The sequence below is a fragment of the Parus major genome, chromosome 6 (assembly GCF_001522545.3).
Source record: "Parus major isolate Abel chromosome 6, Parus_major1.1, whole genome shotgun sequence".
Lineage (NCBI taxonomy): Eukaryota > Metazoa > Chordata > Aves > Passeriformes > Paridae > Parus > Parus major.
In genome coordinates this window covers 7,596,125-7,618,750 of record NC_031775.1, presented here as the reverse complement: position 1 = coordinate 7,618,750, position 22,626 = coordinate 7,596,125, and the positions used below count along the sequence as shown (strand labels likewise).

The window sequence follows — 22,626 nt, the reverse complement described above, 5'->3', positions numbered from 1 at the left end:
CTGCAAAATTGTTGGTAGAAAACTATTATAAAGGGATCTACTGAAGGAAAAACCCCCAAAATGCCCCAAACCCAACAGCCACATGCCAATCCTTCTTATCCCACCCCCTCATTGCATAGTAGTGTACTACAGTAGCAGGAACTAACACAAGTGTTGATTTAGTCTCTCAATGATGCATTACCAGAACCTCTCTGTACAACTCAAGAACAGTGGTGCAAATATAGCAGCAATAAACAGAAAAATCTCCACATATATGGATGGAAAACCACAGAGAATTCTTCCAGGGAAAATGAAGATGTGACAACAGTTCTTTCAGCAGTCAAAAAAAAAAAAAAAAAAAAAAAAAAAGAGAAAAAAAGAGAAAACTGGGAATTCATAGAAGTCAAGGACTTGGGAAAGAATGGATATGGCATGTTTAACTAGCTGTTTGAAATAGTTACATCTTATTTACTGTGTTCAAGCTGCAGCCCTTTAAAAACACATATAAATGAGAGTATTTTAGTTATATCACAGATTGTTCCGGGATGTAACAGGAAAAAAGGAAAGAGGAAACCCACAAAGGAACTGCTTCATCTTTCATGAAATATCTTATGCCACAAACCAATAAGCTATATCCATTAAGACTAATAAAACGAATTAAAAATTAATTTGAGTTCTAGCTCCAATTAAAACTCTGAATATGTTCCACTATCTAAAATACATGATCTCAAGTAGAGTAGTATTCACACACTTGCATGATGCTTAAGGGCATCTTCCCCTGAGATCATAGAAAAGATACATAAAAAATCCAGTATTTTGAATTGATCTTATACATGTCTCTCTCCTATTATTGCTATCAGGTTTCAAACCATCAGAATGTGTGAATGCAGTCCCTACTTTACATATAATGAACAAACTGAAGTAGCTTTTCCTCTCAGCACACTCACTTCATCACTGTTCCATCTGTTTGATACCACTGGGCGCAGGCGTTTGACACACACCACTTCTCTCATGTCCTCATAGGATGGATCATTTGGCACCATGTCATAATATGGCAACTGATACTCTTCAACAATACCTGGAGATAATTGTGAAAGATTAGGAACAATTAAAATAAATAAATCTATATATGTACTCTTGGATTTCCTTAGCTAGGAACAAAAAATTAACTTTGTGCCAAGTAGAACTCACCAGATGGTTTTTCTGTGGTAAAAATCTGAAAATTTCACTACAATAATTTACCATAAAAGCAAAATATTATGATTATTAACTTTAGTAGCTATGTTCATTCCTTGTAGTGCCTTTGATTTTGTTACCAAATGCTGAATTTGGCTCTTTCTGATCTACTATTTGCTACAAAGAAGCATAGATAAACATAAGATGGAAGAAGAATACAGGTGAAGATGCATAAGGATACAGAACAAGAGTAAAAGAAATGAAAGGATGAGTCACAAAAATATGTGTCAGACTATTAGTACTGCTTTTAAAGAATACAAGTCTGATGACACAGCAAGCTAATTTTATTATTTCCTGGTGAAACATTGCTAGAATGAGAGGAGGACACGGTAGATTTTATACAGAATATTTAAAAGTTTACCTCCTGTGACACAGCGCCGAGCCATCTCCCAGATGATCAGCCCAAAACTGTAGATGTCAGCCATGATGTACGGCTGGAAATGGTTTTTATTCAGGCTTTCATCCAGGACTTCTGGAGCCATGTAACGTTTTGTTCCCACTCTAGTGTTCAAGGGAACGTCAACTTCATTTGTGTCACTATGTGAAAACATTAGCAAGTTACTGAATTGTGGACTGTTACAAGGTATGAATTCCTATATGGCACAACCACTAAAAAGACAATTCTCTGTCTCCACAGAACTTAAACTAACAAAAGTATTTAATAATACTATTAAAGTATCACATTTCCCATTAAGTTTCAACTGCCTATTTGCTGCTCAAATTTTCTATGAAAAAATTTACATGACTGCAATTACTACGAAAGGCTAGCTTTGAATAAAAAAATCAGTCTCCATTTCCTCTACAAAATTTTTATTTTCCATAAGAAGAGTATTTTCATTATTTCTTAACAACCTATTTTCATCATGATGTCTACCAGCATTCAAGAACTACATTTTTCTCTCAAAACTAAAAAAAAAGAAACCCCAAAAGCACACAACCAAATCATTTCATCTGCCTTTTTAAACTGGGTATCTGGTGCATTAAATAAAAAAATTACATGCAAGTTTTCTCACAACAGAGGATTTTCTACCTGTTAAACTTGACTGCAAGACCCAAGTCTGCAATGCAGCAGGTTCCATTTTTCTTTATCAAGATGTTTTTACTCTTCAGGTCCCTGTGTGCAATCGCAGGCTTGCCTTGTGTCCCATAGATTTCCGTGTGCAGGTGGCACAGGCCACACGCAGCAGAATAGGCCAGTTTGAGCAGAGCCCTGTTGTCCAGCGTAGTGCACTTCAGAAAATCATACAATGATCCGTTTTCATGATAATCTGTGATCAAGTAAAGCTGTGTCCAGGAGCCAGTGCCTTTAATATCTGCTGCTATGAAACCTATGAAATGTATAAACCAAGTTATGTATTTAGTTGTACAGAAAATTTTTGTGTAGTAGATTTAGTGATAATTCCTAAAGCTGTACTTTCTCGTACTGTAGCAGAAGGTATGTGTTCCCCTTATGAAAACTAACTATGTAGAAGCTCTGATTCTAACTGTATGTGAGGTTACCAGTCCAGCCTTCCAGCTAAGAGATTGCAGACACGTTTCCAACCAGGAGCAGCAAGATTCCACCCTTTCAATAGCATTTTAATAGCACACATTAAGAGAAATCCATCTGGTTATTCCAGAGAAGCTGCCTTAGAAGCCCTTGAGCCACCCACTAAGAGCTCCAGATCCTTCTCCTCCTCCCTCATGCCCCCCTCCAGCAGCTGAGCACTGTTCTGCTGCCTTACCGAGGATGTTTTCATGTCGCATGAGAACAGTTTGGTAAATCTCTGTTTCTCGGAACCAGCTGGCTTCTTCTGTGGTAAAAAACACTTTCACTGCCACTTTTTCACCCCTCCATTTGCCCATCCACACTTCACCATATCGCCCTTTTCCAACCTGCCTCACCATCTGAATTTGTTTGGCAATAGTGCGCTGAACCTAAGGAAGACAAAAAATAAATTAGAAGAAAATATAAGAAACAAGAGGGTGTAAGATGGAGGAGGGAAACAAAGCAGTTAACCAGGCTGCTTGTCAAGCTTGGATTACTTTAAAGTTTGATTCCATTGTAAAATTTGTTCCACAAAAGTTTTTACATTCCAATTTTGGACTCATTATTGCTGCGTGCAAGGTGCAAAAAAACGTGAAAAGATGTAAGTCAACTCAACTTCTAATTGAAGGGTATTGTTCTCTTGCATTTTATTTCTCATTTATAAATAGCCATCTGTGTCACTGGCTAATTTTTATGCAAGTATTATATAGGATGGTGAATGAACAAAATTATGAATAATTATCACAAAATGGTTTGAGTTGGAAAGGACACTGAAGATCATCTACTTCCAACTCCTCTGTCATGGGTGAGGACACCTTCCACTACATGAGGCTGCTCAAAAGCCCCATCCAGACTGGACTTGAACACTGGCATGGATGGAGCATCCACAGCTTCTGTGGGCAAGCTGTTCCAGTGCCTCAATGACCTCAGTGAAGAATTTCTTCCTAATATCCCATCTAAACCTACTTTCAGTTAAAAGTTGTTTCCCTTTGTCCTATCTCTACATGCCCTTGTAAGAAGCCTCTCTCTGGCTTTTCTATTTTAATGGTCAGTGGATAGTAAGAAAATAAAATGCCTGAGTTCACTCAACTTGATACTTATATTAGCCATTACTTGTATTTTTATCTTAATAGATGCAGGCTCTAAGTTTTCTGCTTATAACATTTTTGTAACAACAGATTTTGTAATATATCTTCATACTTGGTTTTAATTCATTATGTGAAGTTTGTAATTCACCTTTCATCATAATGGCATATAAAATAATAAGCATTTTGTATGAACAAACTACTTTGTTCTAGGCATTAGATCCAAAACAAACTTTGTATGTGATGGAGAGCAATTCAGTGAAGAGAAATCTTAAGTTTAGGACTTACCAACAGTGGTAGTCCTGATCCACTCCCAGAACTCTGTGACTGGTCAATAAGGTCTTTTAATGACTCCCCAGCTGGAATAAATGCTTCATCTTGTTCCAGGTCACGATTATAACAGTGCCTCTTTGCCATCGACTTATAGTAATGCCTGCAAAAGTAACAGAAGTTAAGCTGAACTCCAAAACACTTAAAATATGTAACAAACTGATCTACTGGAAGAGCTATTTGAAGACAGACATTTTCTCAAAAGGAAAAACAGAGAAGCAGATTTTACCGTGTTTTTTCTTTTCCTGAAATGTAACTTACATAGCTTTTGAATGTTAAGAAGCTGTTGCTATGCATGTCCAGGTGCGTCAGCTGATTATCAGTCAGGTGGAAACCCAGCATTTTTGATACTCAGCTCTCAGCCAGAGTTATCGGCACAATATTGCTGATTCTGTGTTAAACAGACAGAACCTTGAACCACAGCAGCTGAGGCTGACACAAACCTTGGAAACTGCTAGAACAGTGATCATCTCCAGCACAGGGCTGGGGCTGACAGAAGCACCTGATCAAACTGCCATAACTCAGCTGGACAATTACTTAGTTTTGAAAGAAAATGAAGCAGATAAAATTTAACTACTGAAAGTGACTGAAGACCAAGAGCATAAAAAGCATGAAGATATTCCTGCTTACCAGCTGCTATAGCATTGAAGTTATGTGTAGCTTACAAAACTGTAAATATTTTGTAGCCAGAGGAAAGGATCAAATTCACTTAAATTCTCTGCCATGAACATTTCATTTTATCTAGTGATGGAGACTGCTATCCACAGAAATGTGAAATTAAGTTACAACTGTTTCCAATCTACATATGACTAACTGAGTACATTTGGAAAATAACTGTTTACACTAATTTTCAAAATTAAAAATGTTGCCAGTAAAGAAAGTGCTTTCTTACTTGTAACAAAAGCAGCTAAGTAAGATGACCATGACAATTATGCAGACTGCCATAGAAATCAACACTGCCATCCAACGAATGCTGCCATCAAAAAGTCCATCTATTTGACAAAAAAAAAAGGAAAAAATAGAAAGAAAAAAAAAAAGAGTTTCCATAGTCTATTAATTAAACATATATTGTAAACAGTTTATTTAGGTATGGTTTCATATACTGTGTATCAGAGTAAGTTTTTATACCACAAAAGCAAAAATAAATTTATTTGGATGACCAAAAAAAAAAAAAAAAAAAAGAAGAAGAAAGATTTAGCTTGAGATTTTGGAGCTGTTGGTTTTGTTTGACTCTTCCTAGTTAGAAACAGAAATTAAGGATTGAGAGCAGTAAGATCCTGAGAAGATATAAAGCAACAGTTAAACCAGTATGACTTGCCTACAATGAATGAATAAGCACATGCAAACAAACTATTTTTGCTGGGAACAACAGAAAGAAGAGAATGAATTTGCAACAAAAAGGGGTTAACAAGGTCCAAATACTTTTTTTATGATGGCATTCATAATGGTAAAAGCACAGCAGAAATTAAGAAAAAAGATATCAGACTGTGGAAACAGAATAAAAACAGATCAAAATATCACATTCAGATCAAGATATGAGCACACTAAAAACAAGAATAAAAATATGAGTGATAAAGATTAACTTGAAAGTGGAGTTGGCAAAAAGTGAAAACTGAAAACAGAAAAGGAAGTGTAGTACAGATCTTCATATAAAAATTACTTAGTAAGGAAAAAACCATATCTGTGCAATACTGTAATTACATTTTCTCCTTATTTCTACTATTGATCAGGAAGAACAGAACCTATACAGCATTTCTTAGCAGAGTGAACATACAGGAGGTGTTTACCTGTACTATCAAGAGGTGGTAATGTTGGCTGCAAATCCTGATTGCAGAAATCAGTACGACAGCATTCAATTGTTCGACGTAACTGCGCTTTAGGTGAGTCCTGTTGAAGGAGAATTCCGTGAACATTTAGATTTTGAAGCTAAGACAGGGACAGGAGATGCTACAGTTACAACATAGCACAGAGAAAAATGTAAGCTATTTTATTTACAAGGCACCTCAACCACACCATTTAATGGATGAGATCATTCTGCAGTGGCAGACATCATCTAATCTCTGAGTGCCTACATTTGATCTGTCATTTTTTTGTATTTCATGGACTGTTTTTCACTTGTTACACAGAAATAGACAATTTGTGCTCAAGTTGCTATTTTATACAGGGGAAAAGTCTTGAGCTTAGTTAAAACCTGTTAACCATATGTTAAATATATACTGAACTTACGACAAAAAACCCAATCCCTTTAGAAGTTTTCCTTTTATACTCATCACGGCAGCAGTATTTGCTTTAGAAACAGCTTCAGAATGCTGTATAAAAAAGGGAGGGCATAAAAATGAAATAAAGCAAGGCACTGGTATAAATCTCATTTTTTCACCTTGCACTGGAAGTCTGAACCTTCATACTTCATGCAGCCAGAAGCAAGTGTGGGTTCTCCATGTTCATCCTCCTCAATGATAGCAAAGCAATGCCCATTAGTTCTGCAATAAACATATCACATGTGCTTTACCAGCATGTTTGTCATTTAATAGTCAGCATTAGTTGACCATGAACTCATTAAGAATTCTAGAATGAAAACTTCATTAAAACTTTTTTAATACAGTGGTTACCATCCAGTTTGAGAATAAAAGACCCCCAATTAGAACACTATAGGGATGCTTTCTCACAAATACTCATTCATTCCCTCAACATAGATATCTAAGGAAAACAAATTTAGAAATAATTTTGTTTGCCAAAAATCTACTTACATTAATTCCAAGAAATGCAGGTGTGGAAACCATAATGCCAATAAGGAACCCTGCACATAAACCCTGTGTGTTTTTCATTAATAGCTTCATTATCAGCATAATGACCTACCAGTTGCTAGGTCAGACAAAAATTAATAAGGTCTATACAGACTGCACACACTAGAGGGCAATAAAAACCAATAAATAAATACTAAGAGGCTTGAAAGACAAAATACTGGAATATTTTCTCAGTTCAAAACTGTTTGTAAGTTACTGCCTGTGTTTACATTTAAAAAGACAGGAGTGTTTATTCTACCTCTTTTGGTTTCACAAAACCTGCCTAGTGACACCTTAGAGAGACTGAAACCTATGTTAAAGTGAAGACTCGAAGTACAGGAACAAGTTATATGTTTTCAGCTGTGTATATTAATTCTTAAGGAAGAAAACAGAAGAGCCTTGAACATGGAATTGCAAACGGTGAGGAAAAAAAAAGAAAAACAAGGATTTTTAGGACATGAAGAAAAAAAAACTACCTTAAGCAAGCACATAACCTGTGCACAAGTCTGTTAGGCTTCTTATACCTAACAAAGATACAACTTCCCTCCTGTCTCTACATGTCCACAGGCTTTTCATTATTTTCCCCTGCCTTTCCTTCAAAATCAGTAACTACTGAACATGTAACAAGAAGAATTCCCGGTAAATGGCTATGCTGTTTACATTACACTACCTTTTTGACTACTAGGTGAAGAAATAAGCAAACAGGTGGTCATGTCAGAAGGCTTACATTTGGGTCACTTAATACTCACACAGCTATAAAATACCACAGGGTTACTTAAAACCTCTGTCCTTCAAAGCAGTTGCTGGGCTTAAAATGATCAGTTGTAAATTGTTCTAAGGTGTGGTGAAAACAGGGATGACCATGGGTTTTATAGCACTCACAGAAAGTTATCAATTATGGTCAGATCACCTGAGAGAACATTGGTCAGACTCCAGAGGTAGTTTGGTCTCTCAAAACCCAAAATTATATTCTTCAAAGAGCTTCTCTCTCCTGAATGCAACACTTACATGCATGTGTTGTTAATAGCATCATCTGGACAATGTCCTGAGCAGTAGCATTTAAGAAAAGGTAAGGTGTCCTCTGGAGCAAGTGTTACTCCATTTGCTTGTTTCTTTTGCTCAGAATTTGTCTTCATTCCTGTACCATGAAGCATGCTGTCCAGCTTTTGACCTGGACACAAAAACAAAAAAAACCCAACTTTGCATCTCTTTGACAACTGTTTGAGAGTTTTACAGGCAAAACATGACAACAATAATTATATTAATAATTGAAGTATGCAAGGCAATCTCCTCTCCCAAGATTATGGCAGAAATTTGAGTTAATTGAGTTAATAATTTTATTTTAGAAATACCTAGCTGACACATTTTGTACCTTAACAGCAGATCTCCCAACCATAATCAATATAAACAGAAAGATCTTTTCTCTTTTCGAGGCAGGGCAGAAGAGCAGTGGTGTAGCTGGTTAGAATTTTCTGAAGAAAGCTTCTCTCATTCGTGTGCTTTAGAAAACCAAAATGCTGAGGGCTTGATAACCACAACAAGAATAATTTTATGCATGATTGAACATACTTAATATGCAATTTTTTTAATTTTCTGAAGTAATTTTTTATAGATTCACAGTCTCATGGAAGAGCATATAATAACTCCAAAATCTCTGGGTTTTTTGATCTCTGTATGCATTAGTACTTCAAAACACAGCTAAACTCAATCTTGTTTGCAAATTAAATTTCAGTAAATGACATGAACATCCATCCAAACAAGCTTTCACAGAATAGAAACAGGGCTACAATCATGTTCCAAGTAGCCCTCAGTTTCTCAACAGTAGCAGAGTTAAACATAATTTGATCTTGTTCATAATACTAAAGTGCTTTTGTGAATGTAGGCATTCACAAGAAAATATCCATCTGTTTTCTTCTATGTGAAGAACATCCAGAACAAAAATGATGACCATTATCTGTCTCATTTGAAATATGCTATGTGATTACTATCTGAGATGAGAACACCTTTACCCATCTCCTTCAGCTTTATCATACACAATTTTAGCAACAGGAAATCTCTTTCTGTCTACCACCTTGCCTCTAAATCCTCAAGGTATGAACCAAATACAGATAGAAAGCTGTGAACAAACTGATGCAGATTACAAAAAGGCTCTGTGGGAAGTTCAGTGTTGGCAAGATAAACCATCAGCCAAGTCAGGACCAGCAGGAACTTTTACAAATTCAGTTATTAGTAAAAAAATGGAGGTCAGAATAAAAATTTCAGTTTTTCTAAGGAAAAAGACACCTGACCAGGAAACTCAGACTCTTGGAACAGATTCTTGGGCTTGCTGTCAAACCTAGCAAACATGAGCTGTAGAATGATGAGAATATTAATGTTCTGTTGTACCTTGCTTGAAACATGTCCAGAAAAACTTGATTAAAACCTTGTGCAGATACAGCCCACTGCAAAACTCTACTGTAGTATCCACTATGTCATTCAGACAACTGCCAATTTATTTGTAAAATTTGATCCTACTGTACTGAAAATAGCAGACTTACTTGCAGATTTCCTCATCTGGTTAATACAGCACACCTAGTGCACTGTCCAACACAGCGAAGTAATGCAACTGTGCTTCTTCTGGATACAACTAAGAGAATATCCCAAGAAATACACTATTTAACTAAACACTAACTAAACTGTTTTAGGCATCTGGTGACGCTATACTACTTGATGATGTAATTAACTAAACACTGAAATCACATGTTTAATCTTTATATATATATTATATTAATATATGGTTTTCAAAGAGTATTTCAGTAATGCCCAAGTTAAATAGTCCTGATCTATACAGACTGTTCACATGAAACAAGTTCCAGTGCTAGAATAATAGTAGGTTGTAAGTATTTCTGATTTTACAAAGAGGAATCCTGCAGAATTGGAACAGCTCCTCCATCCACCCCCTCTCCTTCTACATATTTCTTCCCAGCATAAACTGAAAGGTAATTTTAATACTGTGCTAGAGACATTACACAACATTCTGTATTCGCATTTAAGAGATCCTTACCTGCTCAGAGAACAGGTAATTCTGCTTCATATTTAAAGGAAAAGCCACTGCATATGTACAAATATTATCTGTCTCTCTTATTTTGCTGAATGACTACAGTATCTTTCCCAATTGATGTTATAAAGCCCCTCTTATCTTCAGGGACATTCCACATGTTAAAAGTCTTTATGGTACTTTATGATCAGTGTCTTAAGTCACTCATCCATTTTCCAAGCCTGATCTCTGAAGGCAATGTTTTTTCAGTTCATTAGAGGAGAAATCCAAAGAACCCTTAAGCATGGCTTCTAGCTCAGAACAGAAAGAACATTTTTGTATATGTCTGGCATCTCTTACAACAGTGTAAGTCTCTGTAAACTAACACTGAAGCATGACTACAGATATACCAAGCTTTTATACTAAAAGTGACATGAAATACATTTTCCCTCTTCATTTATTAAGATGGATTGCATTACAAGATTTATGAAAAGCACATACCATATAAAATCCAAACCAGATAACTGTATTCTCAAAGAAACAGCATCTTTGTCTTTTGTTCAGTTTCTGTAGGCAAAGATTTTTATTCAAAGCAAGAACAGAATAAAATTTTATTATTTTTATTATGTGAAACACCATAGTGGCCTGCTTTCATCTTACAGGTAATACCTGAACTGCAAAAAGAACAGGGGGAAAAAAAATCACTTGCATTTTTATTTTCTAAGACTGTAAGCAGAACTCTTCTTGGACAGAAGTTTGAGCATCCAGGGAAGAGAACAGGAAAATTTTGAGGATGCTTGGGATTACTTCAGGAACCAGTTTTTAATTGCCTCCAACTAGGATACCCAACTGTATCCTATACAGCAGTACTGCAATACATCCTCAGCATTTCAAGGCAGATTAGTATCCATCTTAAAGTTGCTAGGTATGGGGATGGGAGTTAAGCGTGGAAAGACTTGGCTTCCATCCACCTGAGATGTAAAGAGGGCAAATGAAGGCTCTGAACTCACAGGATGCTTCATTGTTGTTTTTCCTGTTAATAGATACCAAGTAAAAGAACAAAAGAGAACTAAGCATAGGCCTAAAGAACATCTTGCTCCAAGGTTTATGTCCCCACCCTCAGAGCTCCAGTTCTCACACATTCATACTGCTGTATCTTCCCCCACAGGAGCAGGACAGAGAAAGGGATGGTAAATTTTTAGGGATCTTGTGACACTATGCTACTTGATGATGTAATTAATCTCTTCCACAACACTTGCAGTCATCACTGTGCAGTACAGCTACAAAACATACATACACAAATGTCACATAACCTTCAAGGGTGTATGTGCAGCGTATTGTGCACTGAAATGCAGCACCCAGAGACTTCAGGCACAGCAAAGCTTCCTTTCCACTATTTCCTAACATCCACCTGCAAACTGCACAGAGCTGGTGGGGCAAAAAAATATTCACGAGCAAAAAATGAGGAGGGCTTGTTCAGGATTCTGGATAACTTCTAGCCTGTTTATCCAGCCTTGAGAATGAAAGTATCATAGACTTGTAAACATACAAACTGCTCTGTAATGTGTATTTTACTGAATTACAAAGTTAGAACATTCAACAAAATATCAGAGTAATGGTGGAACATTCTCTTCAGTGTAACGCACTGGTGAGAAAAAAGCTGATGGAACTTCAAGTTCTGATTTTGTCTTTTGCTCTGCCCCATCATACACTGCATCATAGTAGAGTTCCACAAGTGTGAACAACTGTTACAGACAGGACAACACTTAAATGGTTTTCTGTTTAAAATTAAACTTTGTTTTAATAAAACAAATAAGAATTTCAAAAGTTAATAATGAAACAAGTTGTTAAAACAGAACAATGCCTGACAATATATCTTATCCAGCCTTTGATCAAAAATATAAATTATTCAAAGCACTACTCCCTGCAATCACAGAAAATAACCTAAGACTATAAAATGTATTTCAAAGAAGCACAGGATATTAAAAATCTCACTGGGTTAGAAATCTAAGTCTACTTGAAAGCATGCTTCAAATATGAATATTAACATGGATAAATCTTAAAAATGTACTGTGCGTGACACTGCAGTGTTACTAATCACTAAAACCCAAGTTAACCTGCTTGCAACTCAATGTCAGGATACAGATATAATTTCATTTAGTCTTCTGATCTAAGAAAAGATTTGTGTCACCCATAAAAAACCAGCTTTATGAAATGCAGAGACAGCAGTAAGTGAAAGAAGACAAATATAAAAGCAAAATTATGTCTACTATTTCCTACTTAATTTTATCTGCTCTCCACAAATCAAGGTCCAATATGGCTACAGAAGTCAAGTTGTTTGATAGCTTTCTGTATTCATAATATAGGTGTTGCCCATAAAAACACTTCTATTCCATATTACATTATCCTTTAAAAGGATTTGTCCTAGCAGATCTACAGTGCTAGAGGCATTTCTTCATAACAACTCTGATCCATGCTTGTAAACTCCAAGAAATTCAATATTTAAGTAATAAGAACCTTTGTCAAAAGAGCCCCTTCACCTGCCTCTCTGCTGGTGCTGACAGATACTGGGGTCTTTTAATGAAAGATGAAAGTTGTACCAGCACTCTTTATGTTGGATATGCCTTCCTTATGAAAAAGGCATACCTTGATATTTTTATGTGGTAGTTTTAAATTACTTTTTATTGCTTTAGGATGCAGATAATGCAAAATCCCCCACTCCAGTAAGCACATTTCACCTTTCTGCCTATCACAAACTTTCATAATGATTTAACATTTTCTGTTACGTGAATTAAACCTCAGTACAATAGACACAGCTCAAATACAATACTAGCACTTGCTCTTGAAAGACAAAAGTTCTTTTAAAAAATCAGAAAAATTGTATGTGGGCACAGAAAGTATCTTAAATGCTTCTATGAACTCTGTGTTTCACATTCTAACTGTAATTCTCCCTATAGTGCTTTTTATATATCAAGGCTGTGATCTCCAAAGACCAGGCATGTTAGAGGTAGCTCCATCTAGCAGAACTGGTTCCTAAAAATCACAGCATGTTCCCAGACTACTGGTTTAAGATCTCTCCTGCCCTTCCAGCTCTCCCAGGAGCTACACCAGTGTTCAACACAGACAGGCAGCCCCTGCCTCCTCTGCTTCCCAACCCACAGCCAGCCTCTGCTCCCACTTCCCTTCCCCAAATGTCACTTCTGAAGACTGCTCTGTTCTTATGCACTCGATATAAAAGCCAGAGACACGAAAATTTTGTGTGTTTTCTTAAAAAACGACACTGCATTCTAATTTAAATTAAATGGACTTTTAAGGAATAAAATTTCTTAAAACTAAATGCAAAAGAAATGGATCAACTGTTAATAATACCTTGAAAGAACTTTAAGCAGAAAAATTCACAGGAACATGGTTGCTGCCCATGTTTTAAAGATAGATGCAGCCATTAAATGGGGAAATCACCAAGAAACAGAACTAGTGCTTTCAAGTAATGAATCAGCTACTGACAACTGTAAGTTCCTTCTATAGCTTTTAGAATTTTGTTTCAGATTCGTTTATACATTCAAATTCAGTACTTTATCTGAAATTAAGAAAGTGCATAAAGGTTTTAAAATGTATCTTAATCTATACCTTATCTATATAAAGTATCTGAATCAGAGTAATTAGAGCAGTGAAATAAAATCAACAGGATTTTTTTTAGCTCACTAACCAACAGTGGCAACTTGAATTCCATTTTAATATTTAATATTAACACTAATTATTTTTAAATTTGACTTTTAATATATCTTCATACATATCAAGTGGTATTAATACATTTTTAGCCAACTAATTTACAAGGATTAAAAATACTGGTCTTCTGTGGTGTCTCTGAAGAATACATAAAGATGTGATGAACCACATGGTAAGTAAACTGCCAGCAATGAAGTACCAAATTTATGAGAACATGTTAAAATACATATTAAGGACTTTATTACTGCTACATATATTGATCAGATGTGCTCATCAACGCACTGTAACAACAAAGAAAGAACTCTACTTGAAGTAAAACTGGTTCTCTGCATGAAAACCCTGCACTACTGGGCAGACAAAGCCTGTTTAGTGCAGTCACAAGTGCGGCTGAATCCCAAAACCTCCTGCCTTAGATCAGAAAGAGGAAGTGGATGAAGATGCAGAGCAAGTCATAGACTTAAAGCTACTGCAAAGACCTTCCACAGCAAGAAAGGAAATAGAAAACAATTTAATTGAAGAGATTGCTATTGAATCTGTCCATCTGCAACCCAGGCTTATTTCTGACTATTTCTCAAAGTACGTGAAGAAGTCCCAAAGCTATAAAGACACAACCCAACCACAACCACTGTGTCACCCTACTGCGTAGTACCAACCTGAAAAACTGCAGCTATTCACCAATGCCATAGAATTGCCTCTGGTTTCTGTTGTTATGGTAAGAATATTTTCACAGTAATCAACACATGCAGACACTTGCTTTTTCAAGTTACTTGTTAGGGAATCTGGTATGTATATATACATGCAGCTATACAGACATACTTGCTTTTATCATTCTCTCAGGTCTTGGTAAGCTCTGAAATTCCTAACATTCTGAAGCAGCCTCCCAAAAAAACCCAAGAGAGCAAACCATTAAGCTGGATGCCAGACACTGAAACATACTAGTTTCTACTTTCTCTGCTTTTATTTCTATAAATTACACAAATTCTATTCAATTCACCCTAATGAATCATTTTCACCTCTGTTGATTGATTTATGATGCATTTTCCTAACATCCTGTATCAATTTTCCTTGCTGAAACTTAGTTAACTATTTAAACTTTTCACTTTACATTGTCTCTTTCCTAGAAAAAATTCAAATGCTTTATGCCTATGATCTTAATTCTTTCTTCCCCCATGAATGTAGGGACAAGCAGAGAGACTTGACTGGTTTTTTCCTCACCACCCCTGGAAACCAGACATTTTTCATACATTTGAAGAAAAGCCCTTAGGCAACTTGCAAAGAACTAACAACACTTCGATAAGCTCAAATTTTCCATGGCTTTCAGAACTCTCTCCATATTGATTTGAAATTCAGGAAAATTTCTAATATAAGGCAATTCCTTCTTTTCACACTGAAAAATAATTTTTGGTCTTTAAACTTAATTTATTTACATTACTTATTAGAAGTTATTTACTGAACTTTTTATTTATTATTTATTACTATTTACTGAATTTATTTATTAATCATCATGATCATGGAAGGAGTTTATATAATTTAATTTTAAGCCACTAGAAGACCTATATATTTGTATCATTGTTTCTATTTGTATCTAGAGAGAAAAAATAATCCTTCAGGTGCTATTGCCTATGAGTAAAATGATAAATATTGACTAATTCATATGTGCCTGCTGGACATGCACAGCACTGCTGCATGTCTTTTTTTTTGCAATTTGACCCAATTTCACAGAGGAGTTAAAACTTCTAATGATAACTGGATTTCCAGAAGTTTTTGATAATTGGTGTATGGAAAGACAACAAACACACAAATGAGTATCTTCACTAACTGAAAATGAGGGTATTTGTAAATAGTCCACAGCATCACCTTGGCCCATCAAGTAGGCATAACAAGTTAATTTAGATTAACTATGCCACACTACCTCTCTAGGCTGCTGGGAGCATCAGAAGGTGTGGGCAACTGCACACTGCAAATTCTTCAGTGGGTCAGGTTAAAGGGATAGAATATTCACACACAGAGGAACTGAAATTCAGAAAGCCAAACCTTCACTTCTGCTGCTCATCCAGCTTGCTCTGTGGTGTACCAGGCATTTCTGGTATTGTTTCTACTTAAGTATTTGCTAAAACAGACCTAATCTATACTACAATGAATTACCACTAGAATATCCTTCTTTTTTGGGAAGCATCCATATAGAGCATCAGGCTACTAATATCATCTGCCTGCAAAAGAAACTTCAAAAGAAAAATATTCTACTTCAATCACTGGGAAACACACAACTCTGTTACAAATCAGAAAGACAAGCATATTTCAACTAGTTCATATTTACCTTGAACATGAAGAATGATAAGCAGATAGGCTCCAAGCAATTGCTCATGAACTCTCAATCGAGTCATTGTTCACTTTTAATCCTTCCTGTGCAGGGCGACCAGCCCTTCTGCTTGACAAATGCTAAGCTCAGTCTGTTTGGTGAAGTCTGATGAGATTCAGTGCTTGACTGCAAGGATGCTCCTGTAGCTTTTCCACCTTTGTTTCCTGGAAAACACAACAAAACAAAAAATGTTTAAAAACTTAATGCATTTGTGAAACAAGAAAAAAACCCTCCAGATGGTCATCAAGCTGAGCATAAGCAACAAACCCAACAAAAACCCCCCATTTGTTTATTAACATTAGTAACTGAAAACATTAGCTATGTATACTATTTAAGTGAATAGCAGGGTTCTTCTGAAATATAAACTTTTGCTAACAACCCAGAGGGATGTTCTTACATTCCTAAAAAAAAATTTTAGATATGTCAACTCACAGGTCACAGCTATATAATTTTAGATTTGCATATAGCTGTTACAGGTAGTATTCAACAGATTTAACACGTAAATCTGTTAGAAAACGATTTTCTTTATAGAAATGAAAACTTCTTTTAATGATTTTAAAATTAAACTCAAGTGCTATAATACTCCCAAAATACTGGGTGGGGGAAACAGCAACACCATGTTAGGCCACCTGTTGAAACCTGCTGGTAGAGAAGCATTATTGCAAAAAAAACCCAGCCTCTCTGCTGGATGAAAACCAAATTTGTATTAAACTTAACAGTCAGTTTGGTTACCTAATATACTTATCTTATTACTTTTTTCTCCTAGAAGAGTACTGCATCTTAAAAATATAAAAAAAGACAGCACTAACTGCAATTCAAAATCATGACATCCTGGATTCCCAAGCTGTGTGCAAATTAATTCCTCCTGAAAAATTACACTAGCATATGCACATGCCATTTGCTCCACAAATAAAACATAATTCTACTCTTGTGCAGTGGGTGAACACATGGCTAAGACACCTAAACCGAGCAAGAAGTCACTTTTTCAGACTGTAGTAGTTACATGTGGTCACGTTCTGCTTACAGAACTTTACAATGATGATGTACAAGGGGAGCATAATTGGGCCTCAAAGGACTAAAAAGCAGCTTGAACACCTCAATAGTTCCTTGCAACAAAAGCAAAGCTGCACAGAGATGAACAGAGCCCTGATTTTGCCTCTCCTTGGCCTCATTTCGGTGGGGTTGACCCCCCTGACCCCTGTCAGCCTGGCGCTGCTCATGAATGCCAGAACGGGCGCTCGCTCGGGGATGGGCAGCAATTACTGTTGGTGGCCGCTTCCAGCATCAATAACTCAATCTGTCTGTCGGTGAGACCCAAGAACTTTTCATTTTAATGAGTCTTCTGAGGCATTTAACATGGAGGCAAATTAGCGGCTGAGCCGGGAGGTGTCCGTCAATTCCAATTTCGGCAGGCGCGGCGTGCCGCCCCGACCCCTGGCCTACTTTTCACACGTCTCTGATTTCTCTCTAATGCAGCCACAAAAAGGGAGCAGGGTGCCCCGAGCAGCATGGCAGCCATGGCCCTGGCCAGGATTATTGCTAGGTTCTGGTGGGATGAACTCGGAATTGTGCACTGTGCAAACGTCCGGAGCACCAGGAACTTCAAAGTAAACTTCCTGGCCAGGCAGAGGGAAAAGCGATGTGACAGCAAAAATACAATTCTTTGGTGTTCCCTATGCACAAGACACAGCACCAACTCTGACAGTTAATAAGGAACGTCCTTCTAGCTATAAAACATCAGGCCAGCAACGTGAGTAAGTATTAATGCTTTATTCTGTGTTTCAAAGGCAATGAACTTCCAATACTCAATAAAACATGTGGAAGTTGAAAACTGCCATCAGCTTTATGCAGTAATAATAACAAGGGCTTTATTTACTGTATTCTAGCAAGCAAAACCAAATAAATCTCAGTAATAGTCTGTTTAAAGCATTTTTTAAAATAATTTCTGTCTTGTCCGGTTTCAGAAGGAATATATACTTGCACTCTTGTACATTGTAAGAGTAGGAGTGTTTAAAATTTGGCAATATTCCCCCCAGTTCACCAGTGGGCACACTGGCCCAGGAACATGTATTTGCCACTGTACCACACAGCATGTTACTAAAAAAGCCCAAGGAAAAATGGAAGAAATAAACCATTTAAATACAACTCACTCCAGTTTCATGGTGATTTTTGTTCAGTGACATACTAAGGAAGTTTGCAGAAATGCTGTCCAAGCCTATTCAAAACATAATGCTCTCCGCCAGTATTTTGTACCTCAATCTTCCTTCCAGTAATATTTCCCTTTTCACACACACACACATATATATACACCTATATATAAAATATCATTGTATATAAAACCATGTAATAAAAATCAAAGAGAACAAATTTTAATTCCCCATTTTAAAACAAAAAATACCCTTTCCAGACTCATATTAAAGAGGAAGACTAGCAGCCCTGGCTAAGGCACAAAACTAGAAGAGCAACAGCTGGAATTTCTCCAAAACCTGCCTAATATAACAGTTTAGAATGACACAACTAAATAACCTCATCAAATATATTGAAGCACCGATTAACACATGGAATGCTACTCTGCCAACAGAATCACGCTGAAGAGATTCAAACCCATAAGTTAATCAGTTTAATTTTGAATTCTTAATTTTGAAGTTCTCAATCTCTTCTCCACACCCACAAAGAAACATTCAACTATAATCCACTAAAATATAATTTATTCATCAATGCTAACACATGATTTTTCTGCACTGTATTTTATTATCCTTCCTAGTAGCAGTTTATTGAAGAAAATTCTTTTACTATTAATACTGTGGGTTTTTTTCTGAACTGGAACTCAGCAGTGAATTCACAGCATTATTACAGCAGTCCAGCCCTATGTTCTGTATGACTCCAAATATATGAAGTTGCAGTGTGCAAGATCTGTCATATGGCACAAACCAAGTCTGAACGCGTGGAGTTCAGTGGTAACTGTTCTTTAGATGTGGCTATGTAATATTTTTAACAGCATGATCCCCAAACCAAGTGAGCTGTGCTGTTTCAAATTTCAACGATAGTGCTGAATGTAACAACAAAGACAGTATTGTATAAGGGTAACACATGAAAAAAAAGCCAATCTTAGACTTCACAAGAATTAGAACGTACAATCCATTTCAACAGACAAGACATTTCAAACCATTTGCAGCAGTACATGTAACACCAAGTTAATGTATTTAAACACAACAAAACTAAAACTTACTAAATGGTTCTCTGATGTGTAACTGGGGCAAGAAGCAACTTAGGTAACTGTAAGCATATTACCTCAATCACAGGTACAGTTTTGAACAGGACTTTGAGATGAACAGAATGCCAGAGATAAACTGAACTGTCAGTCTAAGTCAGTGTGCAACAACAACTTCCCTGGAAGATTATGAAAAAACCTGATATGGTGCCACAAAGAAAATTACTCATTTGGATGAAGAAAAGAGGGATTATAAGAACAGTAAAGAATTCACTACAGGGCAGACAAGTAGTTTCAAGAACAGAGATTAGTAGCCTAGTTCAAATGGCATTTGAGGACCTTGATTCTTGATTCAGCTTGACTGAAGAATACTCACCCTTCTCATTAATGAAATAGGCACAGAAAGCAAAAATTTTTAAAAAAATTGCTGACAAACAGTTCAGCTGAGTGTTGTTTTTATGCAGGAAGATTTGGATCATGTGAAGAACTGAAGTAACAGAAATGGAATGAAGTACAACAGCATGGAATTGGAAAAGTCATGCATATTGGTAACTGAGGAATTTCTGCTTCACACAGACTAGAAGCTTACACATAAGAGACAGCTATGTCCAAGGACACCAACTGATTACAGAACATCAGACATAGCCATGTGATGTGGCTGGGAGAAGACACAAACACAACTCTAGTATTTCCTAGGGAAATTTCCCAGGGAAAACAGTAAGGCATGACTAGCACAGAGACAATATGATCGACAAATTCAACAGCCATCTAGAAGGGTACTATCTCAAGGAAAGAAAGACATGTGGAGATAAAAAGAAAAGAAAAAAATGTAATTAAGACAGTTAAAATTGATGGGTGAATAACCACACTTTGACAATATACCAGGAATAAACACAATGAAAGACAGACAGCTATTCAACCTTAAGAAAATTACTGGTTCAACAACTAGGTATGGATTAGCCATTAAAATTCATTTAGATCAGAAATTAGAAGACAATTCCTAACCACTAGCTAGAAGGTTGTAGGGCAGATTTTCAGACTAAATAGACTTCAAAAACTTAATTAAGTCTTTAGTTTACAAAGGCCACCATCTCATGTGGCTACAGGTATCAGGACACTAATGAACTGATCTGGGACTACATTTCATTGTTCTTAATACAAAAATAACTGTTGTTAGCTTCAGTTTATCCAAAGTCAAACAGTAAATTTAACCAAGCCTGTAACAAGAAGAAAGTTTGAGATTGTGTATTGTGTAATTCTGTCAAATACTTGTACAAACCTACTTTTCAAATGTGTTTTGATTATTCTATTGCAAGGCATGCTTACACTAATTGTAGAAAAGTGTCACAATGAAACACTTGAACTACCTACGCTTGAGCGCTGTCAAATATGTTAAATTAAATGACCAAGGTAAATCCACCCCCAAAATCTGTCAACAAATCCTACAGCTGATGGAGAAGACTGCTGGCTACACGGCCATCAACAAAAACAACTTCACATAAGGCACTAATCTGTTCAAGCTCACAGAAATAATTCCCCTGAACTGTGGCTTGTGTAAGAATTATTTCACTCTATTCCTGATTGCATAAATTTAAAAGCCAAGAGACTGTCAATTATACAAAAGTCTTATCTCCCTCTAGAAACTGAAGTGAAATCTGAAATGCTAAATGAAGCACATTTGTATGCATTATATACTTCTCAAAAGACTGAAAAAATAAATCTTAGTTCTCTCTGTAATACATATAGAACCATGTGTTTAGAACATGCACTGCAACACATTTATTCATTCAAAAAACACAAGACCCTAAGAACATGTTTTCTGCAGCAGGGGACCTCAAAGTCTTCGAAAAGGACTTGGTATTTCTGATCAGTGGAAAAAGCCACCAACTCACCTTGGACAGTCAAACAGACATCTCCTGAAAGGAAGATTTCCCACTGCTGGCAAATATCAAACGTTTACATCATGGCAAAATTTAGAAGCCAAAGTACTAAATTATGATATAGCTGTTTCATAAACAAAGTTGTTAACTGTGAAGAAATTAAAGCCTAGCTGCTTTCTACCATGCCCAGCAAAACTAGGTAATTGGGGACGCCACTCACTGGACTCCTGAATGCCCATCTTACTGTTACTATGGCATTACAATTAAGTAACTGCTACAAAGTTTCTTCAATTAAATTAACTGCAATGACATTCAGCAAAATAGTTTTCTCACTGCAATAAGGCATTCAGACATACCCTAATGTGTTACAAACGTGACAATTTTCTTAACATATTCAGAGAAAATTTCACTACATAATTTTTATTCACCTTCACCCATTTCCCTCTTTTCTCAACTTCTTCACTTTGGTGATTAGCTGGCTTAGAGCTTCTGCCCTTAAGACAATTAGGAAATGGACACCCATGCTCTTTCCACAATAAATGACATCAACTTCTGCTATTCTACCCAGAAGCTATCCTTCTCATATGTTTTTATAATTTATTTATAATTTTTGCTAGTCCTTTACTGTCATACCAGTCAATGTGACCAAGAAGAAAAGTCTCCACATGTAATGCATTCCATCTCTAAATTTAATGACTCCAAATGGGGAATCACAACTTAAACCTTTTAGATCTCATTCATATGAAACATACTTTTGTTCACCAAACATAAACAGCAAGGGGAAACAATCATCAAAACTGTTAGAAATTTTACATGTCACTATTAAAAATATAAGTCACACTATACTGCCTATGAGGCATCATACATTTTGGCTCTGAGTTTCAATAATTGGACACAAATAATATACTTGGGGTGAGGAAAGGATAAAGATGGGCCTCAGTCCTCAATATAGGTTTGCTCACATTTTTAGAAGTGGAAAAAGGACCTAAAATAAGTGTGCCAATGCCTTCAAAATTACAAACGCTTTCACAGAAGGAGTTTCTAACGTGCAACATCCCTTTCAGTGCTATGAAGACTAATGAATGTTTTCACTTTACAGTATTTTTTTCATCATTTAAGGGCAGTTATTCATTAATCTACAAAAAAAAAATAAATCCCTAGATCAATAAACGGAAAGGGTAAGCATTTCTTTTACTCAGCTCCCATGATCTTGACTTGCTTCTGCTAGACCTCTGCCCAACCTAGAAGAAGAAATTCACAACTTCTTTATGTCTCCAAAGTGAAGGTGATTATGCAAATTATGGAACTCGCGAGGAAGAGTTCTGCAGAAACTGGGTTTTGGTCTGGTGCTTCAAGAGCACATTTTTAATTTCATGATGCCTAAAGAAAACAGCCTGTATTTTTGGTCAGTGACTTCAATCAGTAAGAAAGCGTGCTGGACAAACCGCTGTTTTTCCCCTGTGTCAGTGCCATCGGTGTGTCCCAGAAGAGGA

The 22,626-nt window shown here is 36.4% G+C and overlaps 1 protein-coding gene across 2 annotated transcripts in view; it reads right to left on the bottom strand.

Moving 5' to 3' along the window:
• Positions 1–22,626, bottom strand: part of BMPR1A (bone morphogenetic protein receptor type 1A) — a 73,536-nt gene that overhangs the window by 5,126 nt on the left and 45,784 nt on the right. For both annotated transcript variants that reach the window (XM_015633015.3, XM_015633016.3), the window contains exons 3-12: positions 16,001–16,206; positions 7,950–8,112; positions 6,536–6,638; positions 5,946–6,045; positions 5,051–5,150; positions 4,117–4,261; positions 2,940–3,132; positions 2,246–2,543; positions 1,577–1,752; positions 927–1,057 (exon numbers count right to left, since the gene is read on the bottom strand). In XM_015633015.3, coding sequence (XP_015488501.1) covers positions 927–1,057; positions 1,577–1,752; positions 2,246–2,543; positions 2,940–3,132; positions 4,117–4,261; positions 5,051–5,150; positions 5,946–6,045; positions 6,536–6,638; positions 7,950–8,112; positions 16,001–16,067 — 1,476 coding nt within the window. In that variant the 5' untranslated portion in view covers positions 16,068–16,206. The remainder of the gene's footprint in view (positions 1–926; positions 1,058–1,576; positions 1,753–2,245; positions 2,544–2,939; positions 3,133–4,116; positions 4,262–5,050; positions 5,151–5,945; positions 6,046–6,535; positions 6,639–7,949; positions 8,113–16,000; positions 16,207–22,626) is intronic.